This window comes from Leptonotus elevatus, chromosome 14 (genome assembly GCF_054856555.1).
Source record: "Leptonotus elevatus isolate MCC_2025b chromosome 14, RoL_Lele_1.0, whole genome shotgun sequence".
NCBI lineage: Eukaryota > Metazoa > Chordata > Actinopteri > Syngnathiformes > Syngnathidae > Leptonotus > Leptonotus elevatus.
The window spans coordinates 14,979,764-14,998,222 of record NC_141252.1 but is presented as its reverse complement, the minus strand read 5'-3'; the positions used below and the strand labels follow the sequence as shown (position 1 = coordinate 14,998,222).

Genomic DNA, 18,459 nt, shown 5'->3' with positions numbered 1-18,459 from the left:
GATTTTCTGATATCATCTGTTCCGTTTGGCGGTGGTATTCGCCATCTTTGAAGAGCTCTGTGTCTGAAACGTCATGTGAGTCACACGAGGACTTCTAGCAGTCTCTTCTGAACCGTCAAACGTTCAGAATTGCAAAATGTACCGTAGATGATTTCTTAACGTTTATATTTACTTTATAATAAATGATGACTCAGCTCCACTATTTATTCACAAAGGCATATTTATGAATAATTGTACACATTATATATATATATATATATATATATATATATATATATATATATATATATATATATATATATATATATATATATATATATATATATATATATATATATATATATATATACTGTACTTGTTTACTTAGTTACATCCCCTAAAACTATTTTTTTTTCGTGTCATATGTTACTAACACTCCAACTGGCACAATTACAAGCAGCAAACTGTCTAAAACAGGGGTTGCCTGAAACTGAATTTCAAGGAAACATTTGGTGCGCAAGTTGCAAAATAGTCTCACCCTTTGTTCTCTAAGCCAAGTGTTTTCCAACCTTTAGAATTTAGATAACCTTTATTAGTCCCACAATGCAAGCCAATTATGTATTTCTTTTTTTTTTATTATTATTATGTGTATATACTGTATAACCTTTATTAGTCCCACAATGCAAGCCAATTATTATTTATTATTATTATTATGTGTATATACTGTATTAGTCAATGTACCAATTTTACACAGGTGGATAAGTAGGGGGTTTGTACCCTCTGCCATCTAATAGAAAACACATTTAATTGTTCTGACTTTCACTAAAAGACGCTGGTATAGATGAACAATGAATGATCAATAGTACTAATTGTAATAAATATTTGTGTATGGATAATCAATAGTGCTAAACGTAATAAATATTTTTTTTACTTTAATGAAATTTGATTATTTTCCACAGCACCCGATTATATCTCATGGCACTTTACAGTGCCATGGCAACCAAGTTCATATAGACAAAACTATTTTTGCCAGCTTTCGGAAAAATAGTACTCTACAAGTAGCATAGAAAATGGATGGATGTTATTTTTTTTAATAAAAAAATAATGATTGGGTATTTTCCCACGGTACACTAATGTGTTGGTTGAGAAACAGTGAGGATATACACTTGGAGCCTTTACCACTAGCTCGTCTTTGAGCATGAACAGACGGGCCTGCTTTGGATGAGAGTCAAAATGTCTTCCATGACAAAGTGAACAGGCAAGTTGCAATTGATTCAGTGCCCTGAAAATACAAATAACTGGACAAAAACAACAAGCAACAGGGCAAACATTTTGATGTTTTAATTGTATTAGACGGAGAACAAGATTCAACTCATAACAATTCTCAGTCATAATCAAAACATGGCATAGTGATTAGAGTATGAAATGCATTTCCAGTAACATTTGTAGTTTAATTAATGCTGTAAACGAATTAAAAGAAGAAGAAGGTGATACATGTAAAAACATACCATTATATAATTGTGTCAGGTCCCATTGGAAAACACAAGAGCAATTTGCTTTGGACAATGATCTTAAAAAACTCCAAGCAACTGCAAGGCTACAGATATGGACAGACCGATGACTCCGAATAATCCAATGTAGCCATAGACACCGTACATTCTCTTAGCAGGTTCTGTAAACGAAAAGCATTCCATATTTTAAAGTACAACTTAAAAAATACAGTTGATTTAATCTTTACAAAAACTTTACTGAATTAATATATATATATATATATATATATATATATATATATATATATATATATATTTATTCAATGAGCCTAAAAAATGACGTCACATTTGGCCATAAGATGCATTTCTAACTTTCAATTTCAATCACTCTATGTAGAGTTCAGTTGTAAGGCCGTTTTGGAAGTAAATATGCCAATTGTTGTAGAAATCCTGAGGAATAAAATAAAAATATATATATATATTTTTAAATAAGTGATTTATCCCTAATTTTCAGACTTACCTCCAGTGTAATAGCCCCAGGCATAGGAAAGTCGACTGGTCACCCAAATTGCCCCCAGCACTGACGCTGATAACTGAGAATAGATAATCAACAAACAACATTCAAATCCAGATCATTGAAAATGTGCTTCGTCATTGTGACTATGCTATTGGCTCCTGAGGCCGTTATCATTATCATCGTGTCAGAGTGCAAAGATAACGTTCGCCCATCCCACAAGACTGACGTTTGAAGAAACCATTATGACGAATATCTTGAACTTGAATTAAAATAAAGCATACCGGATAGACAATGGCTGCGATGGTCTGGAACACAAGCCATTGCGGATACACCTCAAGTGTGTTTTGATGGGCTCTCTGGACACAGTTGAACACTTGCTCCTTGTCACTGTACATTTTTGGATACTGTAAAATACAGGACACGTGATTATTTTATTATAAAATATTAATAACACAACAATGACTCTTCAAAAGCAACAAGCAACAAACGCCAACTCAAATCAATCGCTAAATATTTCGTCCACTACTCCACTGAAATGAAAACACCACTACCTTAACGCCATACTTCTTCCTGGCTGCTCCAACTTTTACAGCTAAATAAGACAGCATAATCCAACTGTAAAGATAAGTGAATATGACATATCCAAAATTGGGGGGCAAAACAGTCACAATATCCATCTCTGAACAATCGCTAGGTTCGTTTCCAGGTCGCAGAGGAGCGATCAGAGAAGACTGTCACTTTGAGGAACAAGTATCGCGCTCGTGCAGCTATTATTTAAGTCGTGTGTATAAATATCGCGAGATATGACATAACCTTTGTGCAGAAGATATCGCGAGGCATCTACATAGGATGCCTTATCGCGAGATTCCCATCGCCTACATTTCCCAAAGGGCAATGGCACCTTTATTTTGCTGTGTGTTGAAGCCGCTGCTATCACAGCTTGTGAGTTGTAATATTTACACCCTCACATTATTGACTGATTTCCACGAATACGTAATGGCACTACATTACAACATGAATTCACGTAAAGACTTGCACAGTTCAGCGTTTCACGTTTAGCTTACATATGCCTTTTTTTCCCTAGAGAAATACAACGTTTATATTGTTGAAATGTTTATAAACGTCCTTATGATTAAGTTAAAAATAAATAAAAATCATTCTGTTCATGGAGTCTTGATCGCTTTTGAAAGCTTTCGGACATATCGCCAGGAGAGGGCGTCACAGAGGAGAATCACGTGACTGGAAATTTCCAGAAGCACAGTAAAACTCTTTGTTCCGCCAGACCGATTTCATTTTCACAGCAGCACGACAACGGGATTGGTTGCAGAAATTTAACAATCGATCAGAAAATATATTTGATTACATCCAAATTACTCAATTAGTTTGTAAAAGGCGATCATATTGTCTTTGTTACGATTTCAACTGAAGCGACAGTCTTTCTGGTAAGGTCATCACATTATATTGTTATTAATTTGTATTTCTAGATGTGGTATCATCGCAGTGTTTAGTAAGTTTGTGTATAAACGCCTTGCTTTGTATGCTAGTATTTGAAAGAAGCCAAAAGCCGGTCAGAACAATGAAAGCATGCCACGTTCGAGCTACAGCTAACGCTAGCTTGTATAAACTGGAATTTTCCAGTACGTTGTCGTTGCGTAAGACCGCCATTAATCACGTGGGCTTGACAAACAATCAGCCAAGTGATATACCATACGTGTTGAACCCCGAATAGGTTAGTATTTGTTTTCGATTATTCATCGTTTACATCTATCCTACTAGCTACTGTGTTAAACATGAAAAACTGAAACACCGATTGTCGCGGGGAAATACGTTCTTTACACCGGGTGAAAATGCGCCATATAGAGCAACTATCTGCAATTTTCCAGTACGTTGTCGTTGCGTAAGAACGCCATTAATCACGTGGGCTGGACAAACAATCAGCCAAGTAATATACCAAACGTGTTGAACCCCGAATAGGTTATTATTTGTCTTCGATTATTCATCGTTTACATGTTTACTACTAGCTACTGTGTTAAACATGAGAAACTGAAACACCGATTGTCGCGGGGAAATACATTCTTTACACCCGGCGGATTTCGCCGTATAGAGCAAAAAAAATTTTTTTTAATAGTCTTAATACTTCCACACAATCTGAAGGCATATTAACTAATTAAAACACATGGGGGGAGGGAGGGAGAGCACCAACGCACAGTCAGTGTACAACAATACTAACAGGCAAATACTCTTGCTTTGTAGGAACAACAAAATTACAAAGTAATACAGTACCACAGGTACTGACGGCCATCCTCCATACCATGGGAAATTGTTCAATGTTTTCCTTAATCCCATTTTTATTTTTATTTTCAGCTTGTGCAAGACGATGACCAAGGGAGAAGACTCTCACCTAGCAATGGCTCATGTTCACCAGAGTGATGACCCTAGCGGGATTTTTGCTCAGAGCAGCCCCTCGTCCTACTGCTCCAGGAATAGTTATGAAAGCAGCCCTTCCTCATCTTTTGGCAATGACAGGGGGCGTCACAGGTCTTCGTCACCCAGCAGTGGTTCCTCCTCTCGTTCCAGGTCCCGCTCTCATCCTCGCTGCCACAGACATTCCCACTGTCGCAGCCAAAGAAGACACAGCAGGGGTCGCCGCGACAGGGCACACTCTCGATCCTACAGCCGCTCACCCTCACTGGACAGGTATTACGGACACAGCAGACGCTCAAGTTCCAGGTCCCGCTCAAGGTCTTCATTTGCCGGGAGGAGATACAGCAGGGCTCAAGATCGTTTTAACGGGTTTCCCAGATCACCATCCAGATCCTATAGAAGCCCCTCTCGATCTTCAAAAAGTTCAGTCAGTTTGAGCTTGAAAGGTAATTTGAATAAGAACCCCCTGCCCCCGCCTGAAAATATTACATGTACTTATTGTAGCATCACTTGTTTCCCCCCTCAGATAAAAAAGAACTCCTCAAAGCTGCAAAAACCAATGCCATGAAGCTGATGGGAGTGGAGAAATTGGAGCTTCCGGAGAGTGTGAAACCGATTCTGTCAGAGCAGGTGGAGGAGCCCCTATGGGAGCTACCTGAGTTTGAGCCAAGGGTGAGACCACACCCCGAGAAGGCATCACAGGTGGGTGTCGGCCCCATTAAATATGTTAACCATGATTAGGATTGGTCAGAGCACTTTGGCGGGTGTAAGTTATAATATATGGCTATGTTCGCACTGCAGGTGAAGTCCATTATGTTTGCCCATATATGCGACGTATAACTTTAGTTTTCCCCAACCCTAACAGGATTTTATTTTAAATCGGACCTCTGCCTCTTTTGTATTTGCATATTCGTGAGATCGTTATCGTTTGAACCCTTAGGGTAGCGCCTATACATCATCAATAGGCAAATATTTGTGCTTTGTAGGTGGGAGTGTGTGATTGAGAGAGTAGTGCTCAAGATCCTTGGTGCATCTGCAAAATTGTTTAGAGTAGCGGTGGTAATTTTATATTTGACTTAAATTTAATTCCACTCCCAAACAGGAAGCACAAAGTGGTGACAGTCGTAATTGAGCCACACAGACGGCACATTTGTTTCGCATGGCAATGACATCATCTTAAAGTAGAAGTCGTCATGCCCTGCGGTGTGAACGTAACCGAAGGTATATAAAAATCCTTTTGAAGAAAATCGCTTACCTCATTGCATCAGCCAAAATCGTTTTAAGACACAAAGCTAGAAGTGAAGCATATAAATAAAATAAGAACATATATCATGGGCTATAAAGATCTATATTTATAGATGCAGCGTACGTATCATGATTTTAATGGGTCATTTGACTCAGTTTGCCATTAGCTGCACTGGCAAAATATTTGAAACAAACTAAACCATCCAACTGAAATGTGTAAGGCCAACACAATTTCTAAAGAGAGTCAATACAAGAGTGTTTTGTGATGTATTTCTTGTGTTGACCTTTTGGAACCTTGAGGGACTGCACATACTTTCTGTATTTATTCCTGTCTTCATAGATAACATGACAGTGGTCTGCACTCACCGGCACCTGGGAATAAAAGGCTGTCATGTGACTTGCGTGAAAGGTTGACTGATGATTCTTGTCCTGCACACACTGCGTTATCTATTCTGTACCTGGATTAGCACATATGTGAATGAAACACACAGAACTGTACACGTAAGACAAGCAAATTAGAGGACTGATACACTGCGTTCTCCAGGCAGTACTGTGTTGACATGACAAATGTATCTATGGTTTGCAGTTGAAATGGGTCATCGTTATTTAGCAGAATCCACCACTTGCTGATGGAGCTTGGGCGTGTGCTTTATAATGACTATTCCTGTCAAGAGAGCTAGAACCAGATGAAGAAGTCGTCTCCATATGCCAAAGATAAGTTGGTACATGAGGCGTCTGCCCAGGAGTTGGCTGTGACAACAGTGAGAGTAAATGTGCATGTGGTTTTCTGCAGTAAACGTGCTTTCTATAAAAGTATTGTCCGAAGCTAGATTGAGTCTGTGAAGTAAAAAGTTCAACACTCGTTCTACTAAAGTCTTACTAGTTGTGCTATTCTTGTCTTGAAACAGAGCACCGAAGCAGAGGCCATTATCGCCAGCCCAAAGATGGCCGCAAAAACTAAAACCATCACTTTCAACATCAATGTAAGTGACCACATACTCTTAGACCAAGCTCACAGTTTGCATGTCCCAGTGCTGAATGCAGGCTCCCTTTTCACTGGCTAAGTACAGTTCAGGTGCATGCAAATATGTAAGAAAATAAAAGCTTTTTCAACTGCACAATTATGAGTTCAGTAATACAGTATGAATTGTAATTTTATGTCTCATAGCACTTGTTTTTGATGAACACTGGGGCCTATGATACTATATTTTAATCAATAAGGGTAAAGCCCCCACCCTATGAGACTGGTGTAAAAAGATAACTCAATGTTTTACTTTATCTCTCCCCAGAATTGTGTGGCAAAACCAAGTGAAATAACAGCTCGAGTGGACGGCTATGAAGGCAGGAAGCCCTATGGCCACTGGGTCCCAGTCATGTCCAGCCAGTCCGCCAGGGCACGCAAACAAGTGCGCAACAAGTTACGCTAGGACGGATTGGGGCACAACCAAAAGGACACTGCATATTTTGTAAATACTTTGTACATATGTTAGGTCAATTCATCATGACATTTTCTTTCAGATGATTTAAGTTGGAAGAAGTGAAGAAATCAATTCAGGTGGGATCATTTCTTTCCCCGAGACCTGTATTTTTGCTGTTCAAATAAAGTTATTTATTGATGAAAAGTAAACTTGGTCAATTCTTTCAACAGTATATTATTATTTGGCATGATACTGATACACTAGTGATAACAGACTAAAATGAAGTCTAATAGTATGTGAAAAGGCACACATTGTAGTGTAGATAGTTGGCAGATATACTATTGCCAAAAGTACTTTATCAGACTTGAGGTCAATGATCCCCCCAGCCCCCACACACAATTTTGTTGCTACTCAACCCATAAATGCAATTTACTTAAATTATAAGCAGACCTACTAAGTACTGTTAAAACAGTGAAATGATCTACCAAATGGTCAGCCCACCTAGAATCAGATTGCAGGTGTGCTTAAAGCTGCCTTACCCTAGAAAAACAAGCTTTTATCTTTTAATTTCCAAGACACATTGTGAAACACGTCTCACACAAAAAAACATCTCACTGTGTGAAAAGGCAAAAGTATCTCTTATGTGATTCATATAAGATCCAAAGAATGCTGAATTGAAGAAGTTTTGTATCATAACGTATAGTCCAATGTCCTCCTGAACGTTGTGTAGGTCTGATCTGCTACAACAGGAAATGTTTAGTTGAGGTTCAGAATCATTATGAGGAAACCTTATCTTTAGGTTAGATGTGGAGCCGCAAGCGGGGATTTAATTCAAGCGTTCAAAATAAGTTTTCCACCATACGGTGTTACATTCTGTATTCAGTAAAAACATGTCCCAAGTTCTGTACATAGGAAACATGAATTTAATCTTTTTGAATAAAACAAAAACAAGAGCCATTTAAAAAACAAAAACGTGGAAACTTATGAGCCACCCTGTTTCTACTTTCCAGATGCTGAAAAATGTTTGACAATTATTTTTTTGTGGCATGTACTGCCTGTTTAACTTACTCAGCGTTGATTGTTATTGCAGTTTTTGATCATGTCCACAAAATGTCCATCTTCTCACAATTACCAGTTTGCGTCAGTACAATGGACAAACATGTTTTTGCGTGTAATTTTACACTTGGCATTTTTCCTCATGTTCTATTTTTCTTCCCTTGTGACCCATCACTTCTCATCTGATGAACTAACTGTTGTTCGGCAGATAAAAAGTGGTATTTCAGTAGTGCTCAGATAATCAATGATTTATTTCATTCTTTTGTAAAAGACAAAGACAATATAAAGCAATATTCCAATTCAAAGTAAAGTAAAAGTGATAGAAAGTAGTAAAACGTGTTTTGTCTATCCCTGATTAACTAAAAAAAACACAAAATGAATGACAGCGAGCGGTCAAGACGCTTTCAGTGTTACAATATTACAAAATAACTCAAAATAAATATGTGTCCTTATGCTATATATATTTTTGCAGTAATTGTGCTTATATCCATTAAAAAAAATACAAATAGAAGATTTTTACAATCCAGATTGTTCCACAGACTGACACATTGAGTTGAAATACATCTTTCTTAAAAAAAAAGAAAAAGACAAAAGTGATATTTAAATAGAGCAGCATGCCAAGTTGCCAACATGCATTTGTTGCAAAGTGGATCTTAAGTTTGAACTATAGGGCCATTAATGGACTTCCCCATGTCATTTAGGTGACTAATGAAATCTCCCTAGATTTCACGAGTGGTTTTCAAACGTGGGTGCAGTACTAGTGGGGTGTACTTCAATTAAGAAACGTAATATGCCATAAAAGTTGCACATAAAAGCCCAAATAAAAATGTTAATGAATTTTTGTTACATTCACTATTTTCAGTGTCATTGTTTACTGTATCATGACATTTGTTTTCTGTGTGATGAATATGTGCTAAAATAGCTGAAACATAATATGGCCAGTATCTTGGCGGTTGGGTGGTTTTAAATTTATTAAAACATGAAGGAAATGTGGCCTTCAGATTTTTTGAGACAAGGTTGTTGTCTAACGGGATTGTGAAATTATTATTAAGTTTAGGAAAAATACATGGGTAGAAATATCCCTACTTAGTGGCAAAAAATAAAAGGAATTCAAATGGTTTGAGAACCACCAAATAAGAGAATAATAAAATAATCTCCAGGTAACTGTGTGCCCCCTGTAGAGGGCGCTGTGCCATCATCATACTTGGATGAGTAGGGGGAAGTGCTTTGGGGGAGGGCATGGGAATGGCCTGCCATTAATCTCACCAGTCACAAGGCTCTCCTGCTCATGTCGCTGCTTCAGGCAAGTTGGTCAGACAGAGATGTGCTGGATGATAATGAATTGAATTACGCTCTTGTTGCTTCTTACCACTGTGCACCTACATCAAACACATTTGTCAGATAACATTTGCCAGCCAACAAGCCCCAAGGTCCGATGTGTCTTGATGGTAGTTAATTCTCACGCTCGAAATGCCGCTGTCATGAGACCACGCACACAAACACACACACACACAAAAAAAACACCCAACTCGTGCTCTCGATTGAAGGATCACTTAAAGTGGTTTATTTAAAAAGAAGTGTGAGAATACTGCAAAGGGTATTCTTAAACTGCACAAACATTACATTTAGCGGATACATCATAAGCTAAACGATGCACAACGTATATAAAAAGACTAGCAACACACTGTTAATTTTCTCGTAATGATGACTCAAAGGTATCTTAAACAGCAGTGCCCCTCTCCAGGTTCTGCTTGATCTCTGCTGTGTATTTGCCATAGAAGCGTTCAGCTTTCTTGTTGAACTTGGCGTTCCTCTCGTTAATGTAATCAATGTCTGCGTCGTCGTTGTAGGCCCTTCGTCTGCTATATTTGGCCCGCTTTTCAATCCTGCACCACAGAAAAGAGCAGGTTAGTGGTTGATTCCACAAATCGCTGTCCGAAGAGTTACAACGGTAAACAGGGTGTTCAGCGAACTAACTGAATCAGGCAAACCTCCCTGAACCTCACTTCAGAAGTTTTACTGGAAACTCCTATCTGCTGCTTGCATGAGGTGTTTATCGTTTCAGATCAAATCTAATTTATATAATGCGTCAACACCCTCCTAACAGTCCTATACCCAATTTGTTGAATGTTTATCAAACATTCTTACAGGCCTCCCTTGTTACATTTATTTGGCCAGCACAGCAGTTGTGCATGGTTGCGTGACCAAAACAAACATTTAAAAAAAAGTCCCAACGGAATTTTGTGGCACTATAATCTGATCAATCTGAAAAGATTTGAAAAGGGCAGCAGCAGTGTTTTGCGCTTGGGCATGTGGCTAACCAAAGTAAACAGCCACTGACATATGATTGAAAGAACTGAAAGGTTTCATCCTCAGGCTCGTGTATTGCCGTGTGATCGATATTCGTGGGTCCGCGCTGTTGGAGCCATATGCAACCATATGGGAATTTGTACCAAATTAAGACACCCAAAAAAGGAAAAAAAAAACAACACTTTTGATAGCGCGACTACAAAATATATTTTTTTAATTGCGTTAGTTTCTCTGTTTTGGGATGACTCCACTCATGGGCCGTCATGGTTCTTGCAGGGATGTGATTTGACCAAAGTGAAATTATCTGAAAATTTAGCCGGGGGTCTGGGGGCCGCGGGCACTCAGCTAGGTCCAGAGCTCATGGGTTTTCCGTATTTTTAAGTACTTTCAATGCACTCAGATGACAAAGAAATAGACAAAACAACAGCATAAATTTTCAATGTATATTGAACTATCCCATATAAAATTGCAGTTTTAGTCAACTCAAAATCAGTCACATTCAAAAACATTGGACTGCCTTTGCTTTTAAAAACTATCACTGAGAATATCATCATATATATTTACCATGCAATAAATCATTTAATCAATCATTCTTAATTTAATACATAACAAAAACATAAAATACCTCATGCAGCAAGCTCTGGTAAAAACACAATCATGCATTCGTCGAATGCATGATTAACTAAGATCTCTCTGTAACTGCATACATCAAGACAGTCAACATATTGAAACCTGAAAAGTGCAAACATGCAGCATTCATTTGAGTTTGTGTCAATGATTAACCATGTTAAATATTTATGACCATTTTTATTACGTTATAATATTTTCGAAAATTTGATTTCGATTAATTTGAAACGTTTACCACCGACCTCAAAATTCACGACTATCAGCAACTGGTACAGGTTGTTGGGGTGGATCACGTCTCTCGATTACCGCTTCCAATTGTGATGTCAATAAGGGATGGGGGCCCTAAAGTTTTGGAGTTTTCGTTTGGGCACCGAAACTTCCAGCGATGGAATAATTTGTTGTTCTTGACTGGAGTTCTTTCACGTGTTTTTTGCTCTTTGCGTGACTTTCAAGAGCTTTGAAACCTCTCCCACCATAGTCAATGGTATCACGGCACCAAATGCAAAGCGCTTTCCCGGCACGATCGATCTTCCGAATAAAGTCACTGAACAAATTCGTCACAGTCTTCTTTCCAACATTTGTATATCCTTCTCTAACCAGTCCCATCGAAACTTGTTTTTTACGATCTTGTCAATTTCCTTAACTCGCGGAGCATCTTTGCGTTCGATCACGGACATTTCTTTAAACACCCGGCAAAAACGTCTGAGAAATGAACAATGGCATACTCCTATGCCTTTATAACAAGCGCGTTTATTGGTCAACAAACAATGGCATACAACTATGCCTTTATAACAAGCGCGTTTATTGGTCAACACGGAGACTTCAGCCAATCGCAAGATCAGTTTCATTTCAGTTACGGAAACACTAAAATGGAACGCTGTTGAGACGAAATCGGATTTTTTACCACTTAAAAAATTTTAACATTTTATTTTTGGAGATAAAAAAAGCGGAATTCCGCGAATTAGCGGACAAATCACATCCCTGTTCTTGGTGAGCAGTGAAAATCATGACAGCCAAAACTGTTAGCAAGGTAAGAGAACTTATCCATTACCTTTTCACAAAAAATACATCTTAATACGAGAAATACCAATCTATCAAAATTACTATGTAGATAATAATCTTTTTGAGTGTGGATACCAGCAAATCGGTTGATTGTATAAGACACAAGAAGACAAAATGTTCTTTGTATGGTGGGGTGTTAATTAAAAGTTAAAAATGATGATCATCTTTTGACTTACTGTTTCTCGACATCTTCCACCATGCGGTCGATGCCCTCTTCGGAAGGGACGTGGGTGCCGTGGATCAAACTATTGGATGTGGGGTGGAAGTCCTCACCGCTGCGGGGGATGTGCCAAACAAATTATAAATCCAGAGCCACAGCTAATCTGCATTTTAGCATACTTCAACTGGCTTCTCTATACCGCCATTGTGATCTTGGTCATTTCCCTGAAAGACGATAGTGTGGCTCGGGGCAAAATGTGTCGGTGCATCCTTCACGGTTGTGCATGCGACAAGGTTTCAAACAAAGACAGCCCTGCGGGCGCTTCCTTGACCTTCGTGTGTTTGCCAGAGATTCAGAGTTTAAATTCTTTAAATGACAGTGTAGCGTTTGGATGAAACTATCCCCGGGCAAAACTGGGTACAGTCATTCATGCATAAGATGTACTTTGTCCACATGTGATGCGATGAATGCTAAGACGATTAAGCCAAGCAAAATCCTTAGGATTGATTATGTTTGACTAGATATGGTCATAATAGCAGATCATATATCATTCTTGTGTCTTTTCATCAGCGAAACCAAAATCAAGAATGGCCAGAGGTCATGTTCCCTCAATGTATATCTACCACTCCATGACACAACTAGAATATTTACTAAACAAATCCAAATATTGGACATTTACTCACCATTCTTCCCGCTGTTTCTCATAGTTTTGCATGTCTGGTCTGATCTGCTTGCTGAGCCTCTGATACTGCCGAAATTGGGCCTCAGCATAACCTGGATTGGATGCAACATTTACGTGAGTTCTCAAGAAATAGAAATATGGTAGTCACCATACTTGACAGGCGAAAGCCTTCTCAGGGGATTAAGAGACTCAAGATCATTTAGTCATAACTTTAAGTGTGCAGTACAGCTCGTGTCATGTGTACCTGGTTGATTAAAAGTCCACAAGGATCCAACTGCCTATCTTGACAATACAAAGTGATTTTTACTCAGTACAATCAATCATTTTAGAGAGATTTGGGTTTGCTGGAATTTTTACATTCTATTTGCAGGATTTACACTTAGTCCCAGTTTATGGTTGCTAATATTCAACATGGTGGTAATATTGCTGTGTCCATATTTACATCAAACAGTTGCTGCTGACTCACTGCTGCACATCCAGACACAAATAAACTGCTCCCCATTCAGCAGTAAACCAGGCGATGACATCACCGCTTTGTCTGTATCAGGGTACTGCCCAATACAGAATTACATATACAAAAGTTTACACTTTGTATGCTGGTTTTAAAACTTTGCATTTTTGAGAAATAGTTCCATTAAGATTCTGCACATGGTCGTACATTGTTGACAGACTGTATATATTTTTTTCCAGTTAAGTCAAATGTTCCTGGCTGCAAATTAGTTTGTCATGTGGTTTGAGAACTACTTCCCAATAGTATTTCACTATCCCTTGAATATCTGATAAAGGAACAAAGACCATCAATTTTTTTTAAAGGTTTTAAATCAATCTTATACCCAACCTGCAAATCCCGTGTCAGGATTCTTCTTCTTTTTCTTTCTCTCCCACCGCTCTGCATCACCAGCCGTGATATCAAGGAGTTTCACTCTATGGTAGTCTTCACCTTTGGCTGCACATTCCTTATAAAAACAACAACAACAAAAGAAGCAAATTCAATTACTAATAAGAAAAACAGCCTAAATGTAGGTTAATAGAAAAAAAAATTATGTTTAGAAGAAAATCTTTAATCTTTGGTGTGGGTTAATATGATCAAACACCCAAAAAATGATGTCTCCTTTACGCCAAGTCAACATTCATCATCTTTCACAGCGCACTGCAGCAAGATGGATATAATTGTATTATTCATAATTGTCATCAGTGTATGGATTGTTACCAAAATGTGATGGTAACATACATACATACATTTTATGAGCAGCTTATCCTCACTAGGGCCACAGGCATGCTGGAGCCAATCACAGCTCTCTTTGGGCAAGAAGCAGGGAACAACCTGAACTGGTTGCCAGCCAATCACCGGGCACAATTAAACAAACAACCATTTACACTGACGGACAATTTAGAGCCTTCAATTAATCAACCATGCATGCTTTTGGAATGTGAGAGGAAACCAGAGTACGCCTTAATGGCAACATTCATAGACAGTTTATGTTTAATCTCCAACTTGATGTTATTTGCAATAGAATAAATTAGAAATGCACTGGAACAGAAAAAAATTGCAGTTGGTATCTTTGTTGATTTAGAAAAAATGCATTTGTGTGTCTGTGCGTGGGGTGAAACTTTGGAACAGCTTAGTGGTATAACACAAGCAATGCCAAAACATCCACAGATTCAATCTGTTGTATAAAAATATGGTATTTGGAGAGTGCATGTTAAACTTACATCAATCTTCCATCTTATTGTGATAGTGTAAGCTTGCTGCTTTTTTATTATTGCAGGTATATTATCCAATACCATTGTTGGTATATTTTTGTCTTAGAACTATTGATATGTGCTGTTTGTGCTTTTGTTTTGTTTCTGGTTCGTCTCCTAGTCAAGCTGGTATTGTTAGTTTTCATTACCATTGCTGGTATGAGCTTTTGATGTCATGTTAGTTAATTAACACATTGTTTTAATTCTGTTTGTAGACACACCTGTTTTTCCAGTGTTCATGGAAACCGCTGTTGGTTACTGCAAGCTTGCAGGAAAGTAGCTACATTTGTTTTCAAAGTTTGATATTAATGAGATTGGGACTTTAATAAGTTTTTCTTCCTCCCACTCCTTTTCAGGCTAGGTTTAGTTGAGTATTGTCTGGGGAAATTGATAAATTGTTGATTTTGATTGCTGCCTGAAATAAATGAACAATGAATGAATGAATTTGTAAATAACTATTTTCTCGCATCACCTGATGAAACTTATTCTTTTCATAATATTGTCTATTATTGCTTACTGTAACAAGTGAATTTTCCTACTGTGGGATTCATAAAGTGTTCTTCATCGGTGAAGCTTAGTGGTAGTGTCATGACATTGGCATGCATGACTGCCAATGGAGCTGTCTCTCTTGCAGTTTTTGATGATCTGATTGCTGACAAAAGCATCAGGATGAATTCTCAAGTGTTTTGGCCAATATTATTGGCTCATATTCAGCCAAATGCTTCATAACTCATTGGACGGCACTGTACAGTGCAGATGGACAGTAATCGAAAGCATACACAATATTTGTTTTTTTAAGTTACAAAAATGGAATGCTATGCAATGGCAAAGCCAATCACCTGACCTGAATCCAATTAAGCATGCTGAGTGAGCATTGCTGAAGACAAAACTGAAGGGAAAATGCCCCAAGTTGAAGATTTCACAGATACAAAAGAAATTGTCATCTCTACAATGTTCACCTGATTTGGCTGTACATACACCGAGGGCTGAAACGAGTACTCAAGTAAATCGAGTACCTCAAGTATGAAAAATCATTGAGGGCGTTTTCCCCGCCTTGAATACTTGTTTATTTAAGACTCTAGTGCTGCGCCGGCAGCGAGCGGGTGAGGACAGCTCGGCCAAGAGGCCGCCTTGGAACCTGTCCCGACAGCCGCCAGGTACGCAACTCCCCCCACGCCGCCGGGGTAGGTTGGCCGTGAATGTTATTTTAGTGTGACGTGAAGGCTGACGTGTTACGTTTCAACTGGCTCCCGATGTGTCACTCCAGTAATGTGTTTTGTGTCTGCACTCAGTAGATTCGTCACAAGCTGCATTGAAATTGTTCAATTCTCTAATATTCATGTCACGTGAAACAAAATGGTTCGCTTACAACTGCCGAATGGCTGCAAGAAATTGTAAACAGTAAAACATTATAAATATTAAAATTATATATATATATAAAAAAAAAAGATGTAACGTGAAGGAATAAAATGCCTTATTTTGCCTTATTACTGGTCAACTGGTCCAAATACAAAAATGCTCAAACACTGCCCTGCCATATAATGTAAGTGTACAATCTGGAAAAATAAACTGTTGATTTAAAAAAAAAAAAAAAGGGAAAAAGGAAACCAATTGTTTTTTATTATCAAGTGAAAATGTCTTATTTTTTGTTGTGTACTTAAAATTACTCTTTATCAAAGTAAAAATATATTTTATCCGAATACTCAAATTTTCAGTCGAGTATTCAAATACTGAAATACAGCGCTAAATACACCAAAATTAAAGGTAAAAGTCTGAATGAAGTCAAGCACACTTTGTTCATTTCATTTCTATACACCGTAACAACGGATTCGAGTTGAAATATTTATGGATCTGACTGTATTTAGACTTTTATAGGCCCATGGGAGAAATGTGTTACATACCTTTTTCTTCTCATTTTCATTAAGTTCCCACTCCAGTCTAGCTTTTTTAGCCTCCCAGTTTGAGGGAAGCTTCAACCTCTTATCCTCCTCAACAACTTCCTGGTGATTGAGCTTGCGTGCTTCATTCTGTGGATGAGGATACAGAATACTACAGTATAGTAATAAAATGCATGTTTCGCACTAAGGTCCCTGAGATGGTGAGCCAGGTCAAACTAAATTTTTCTAAACTTGGCATACTGAAAATATGTCTCTTGGTCTGTATAGGTCATGTTCCCTGTTGAGTTCTAACAATGCTGATCATTAAATGTAAATTAAGACCCACTCCCTGTAGTGTGTTGTGATATCATTCTCTGGTGTACAAGTCCGGTTTCTTACTTAGATTTTCAAGATTTTAGGCTTCGAGGGTAGGTTAGAAATAAATAACAAAAAAAGACTGTACAGCAATAATCACATACATCTGGTTTGTTTGTTAAACATCAGACAGGCATTTTAAATTATCGTCAAGCTTACCAACCGAGACACAATAGCTATTTAGTGATAAACTGAAATAATGAATATAAAAATGTAGTCCTACCCGTTTAAAATGTAACTCGCGGAACTTTCGTAGTCTGTCCTCTCTCTTTGAAGACGCCAAGGTTTCCGTCAGCTCCCGCTCGGTAGGTGCACTCTTTTCCTGGAAGTCACGACATTACAGTTAATAAACCAAATAACTCCATAGTAAGTCATTAAATTGTAGATCATTTAAAAACGTAACCCGTCTTGTGGATTTTGACGTTAGCTCACAAGACATTAGCATAGCAACGTCGCCACAACTCCAAACGGTTACAATGATTACAAAGTACGTACACATAATGTCATAAAATGGATACAGTATCATTACAGAAACCCATCGTTAGTAGTACAAGCACTATCTGGTATGAGAAATGAAACTGAACTTCCATTAAAATAAAGAGAAAAACACAAACCTCACCGCCGGACGCCATTACGAAGAAGACCGGAAGTTGTAGAGCGGACGTTGCGCAATTTCTTATTTACTTATTTAAAAAAAAAATACATATTACGTTATTCCATAGATATGAACACCGGTCAGAAATGCCAGCGCGCTTTTCTGTTTTCACTAATGTTTGTAAAAATAAAAACATACATTAAAAAAACAAAAAAAAAACGTCAGCGCGCTGTCGCAGCCGGCTAACCGCCCTTGCCTACATGGCGACCATGTTGGCAGGGGCGACTTTCCCATCAAAGGCAATACATGGACATTGAAAATAAGGTGGAACTCATTTCATCACTCATTTCATCACCAATTTTCATAAGGTTTGCTTTCTTTGTCGGTGCTAAAACGTGTGCTATCAATAAATCACATTTGAAGAAAGTCCCCAAAATATTTTTGCATGTGAAAGGCTATTTCCAATTCCCTTGTTTTAATTGTATGACATTGTGCATTGTGTACTACCGAGGGGAGCTGATTTGCTGAGTTTAGCTGAAAGTACCACTGTGCATGCGCTCAGCACCATTTTGTCAAGGCCAAGGGATCGAGGTGGCTCAAAGCTGTTAAGGCATACTAAATGCATGAAATTAACTGAAGTCCTTCATTCACATTCAAATAGTTATTTTTTTTAACCATGTCATATAATTGTCAAATGTTGGATAAATAAAAACAAACACAATGGGTAAGTATTTTAAGAAACACAGCCTAACTCGATGCAACAGCCTGTTGAGAGGAGCTAACAGTAATTAAGCAGAACCAACGGTAACTAAAGTGCATGTGCAGAGTCAACGGTAACTTAGCATGCACATGCACAGACCTATCGGTCAGTGCCGTTCGGCAAGCAGCTTATTTCAACG

General features: G+C 38.2%; 3 protein-coding genes across 6 annotated transcripts; 1 reads left to right on the top strand and 2 right to left on the bottom strand.

Moving 5' to 3' along the window:
* Positions 1–1,296: 1,296 nt before the first annotated feature.
* On the bottom strand, positions 1,297–2,773 carry mgst3b (microsomal glutathione S-transferase 3b). Its single transcript, XM_086094596.1, has 4 exons — positions 2,538–2,773; positions 2,268–2,390; positions 1,990–2,062; positions 1,297–1,651 (listed from the first exon to the last, which is right to left on the bottom strand). The coding sequence occupies exons 1-4, from the start codon at positions 2,661–2,663 to the stop codon at positions 1,551–1,553; spliced, it is 423 nt and encodes a 140-aa protein (XP_085950722.1). The 5' UTR covers positions 2,664–2,773; the 3' UTR covers positions 1,297–1,550.
* A 461-nt stretch (positions 2,774–3,234) lies between these two features.
* Positions 3,235–7,282, top strand: rsrp1 (arginine/serine-rich protein 1). 4 transcript variants are annotated; one of them, XM_086094595.1, is made up of 5 exons: positions 3,235–3,428; positions 4,351–4,856; positions 4,937–5,112; positions 6,564–6,638; positions 6,945–7,282. In XM_086094595.1, the coding sequence occupies exons 2-5, from the start codon at positions 4,364–4,366 to the stop codon at positions 7,080–7,082; spliced, it is 882 nt and encodes a 293-aa protein (XP_085950721.1). In that variant the 5' UTR covers positions 3,235–3,428; positions 4,351–4,363; the 3' UTR covers positions 7,083–7,282. The 4 variants fall into 4 exon arrangements, 1 of the variants encoding a protein (XP_085950721.1); XR_015097065.1 differs by having other exon boundaries at positions 3,236–3,428; positions 4,937–6,064; positions 6,242–6,638; positions 6,945–7,027; XR_015097064.1 differs by having other exon boundaries at positions 3,236–3,428; positions 4,937–6,129; positions 6,242–6,638; positions 6,945–7,027.
* Positions 7,283–9,666: 2,384 nt separating this feature from the next.
* On the bottom strand, positions 9,667–17,655 carry syf2 (SYF2 pre-mRNA-splicing factor). Its single transcript, XM_086095633.1, has 7 exons — positions 17,580–17,655; positions 17,189–17,287; positions 16,615–16,740; positions 13,809–13,926; positions 12,972–13,062; positions 12,305–12,403; positions 9,667–10,015 (listed from the first exon to the last, which is right to left on the bottom strand). Exons 1-7 carry the CDS (start codon positions 17,595–17,597, stop codon positions 9,850–9,852), a joined length of 717 nt encoding a protein of 238 aa, XP_085951759.1. The 5' UTR covers positions 17,598–17,655; the 3' UTR covers positions 9,667–9,849.
* Between the last annotated feature and the right edge of the window lie 804 nt (positions 17,656–18,459).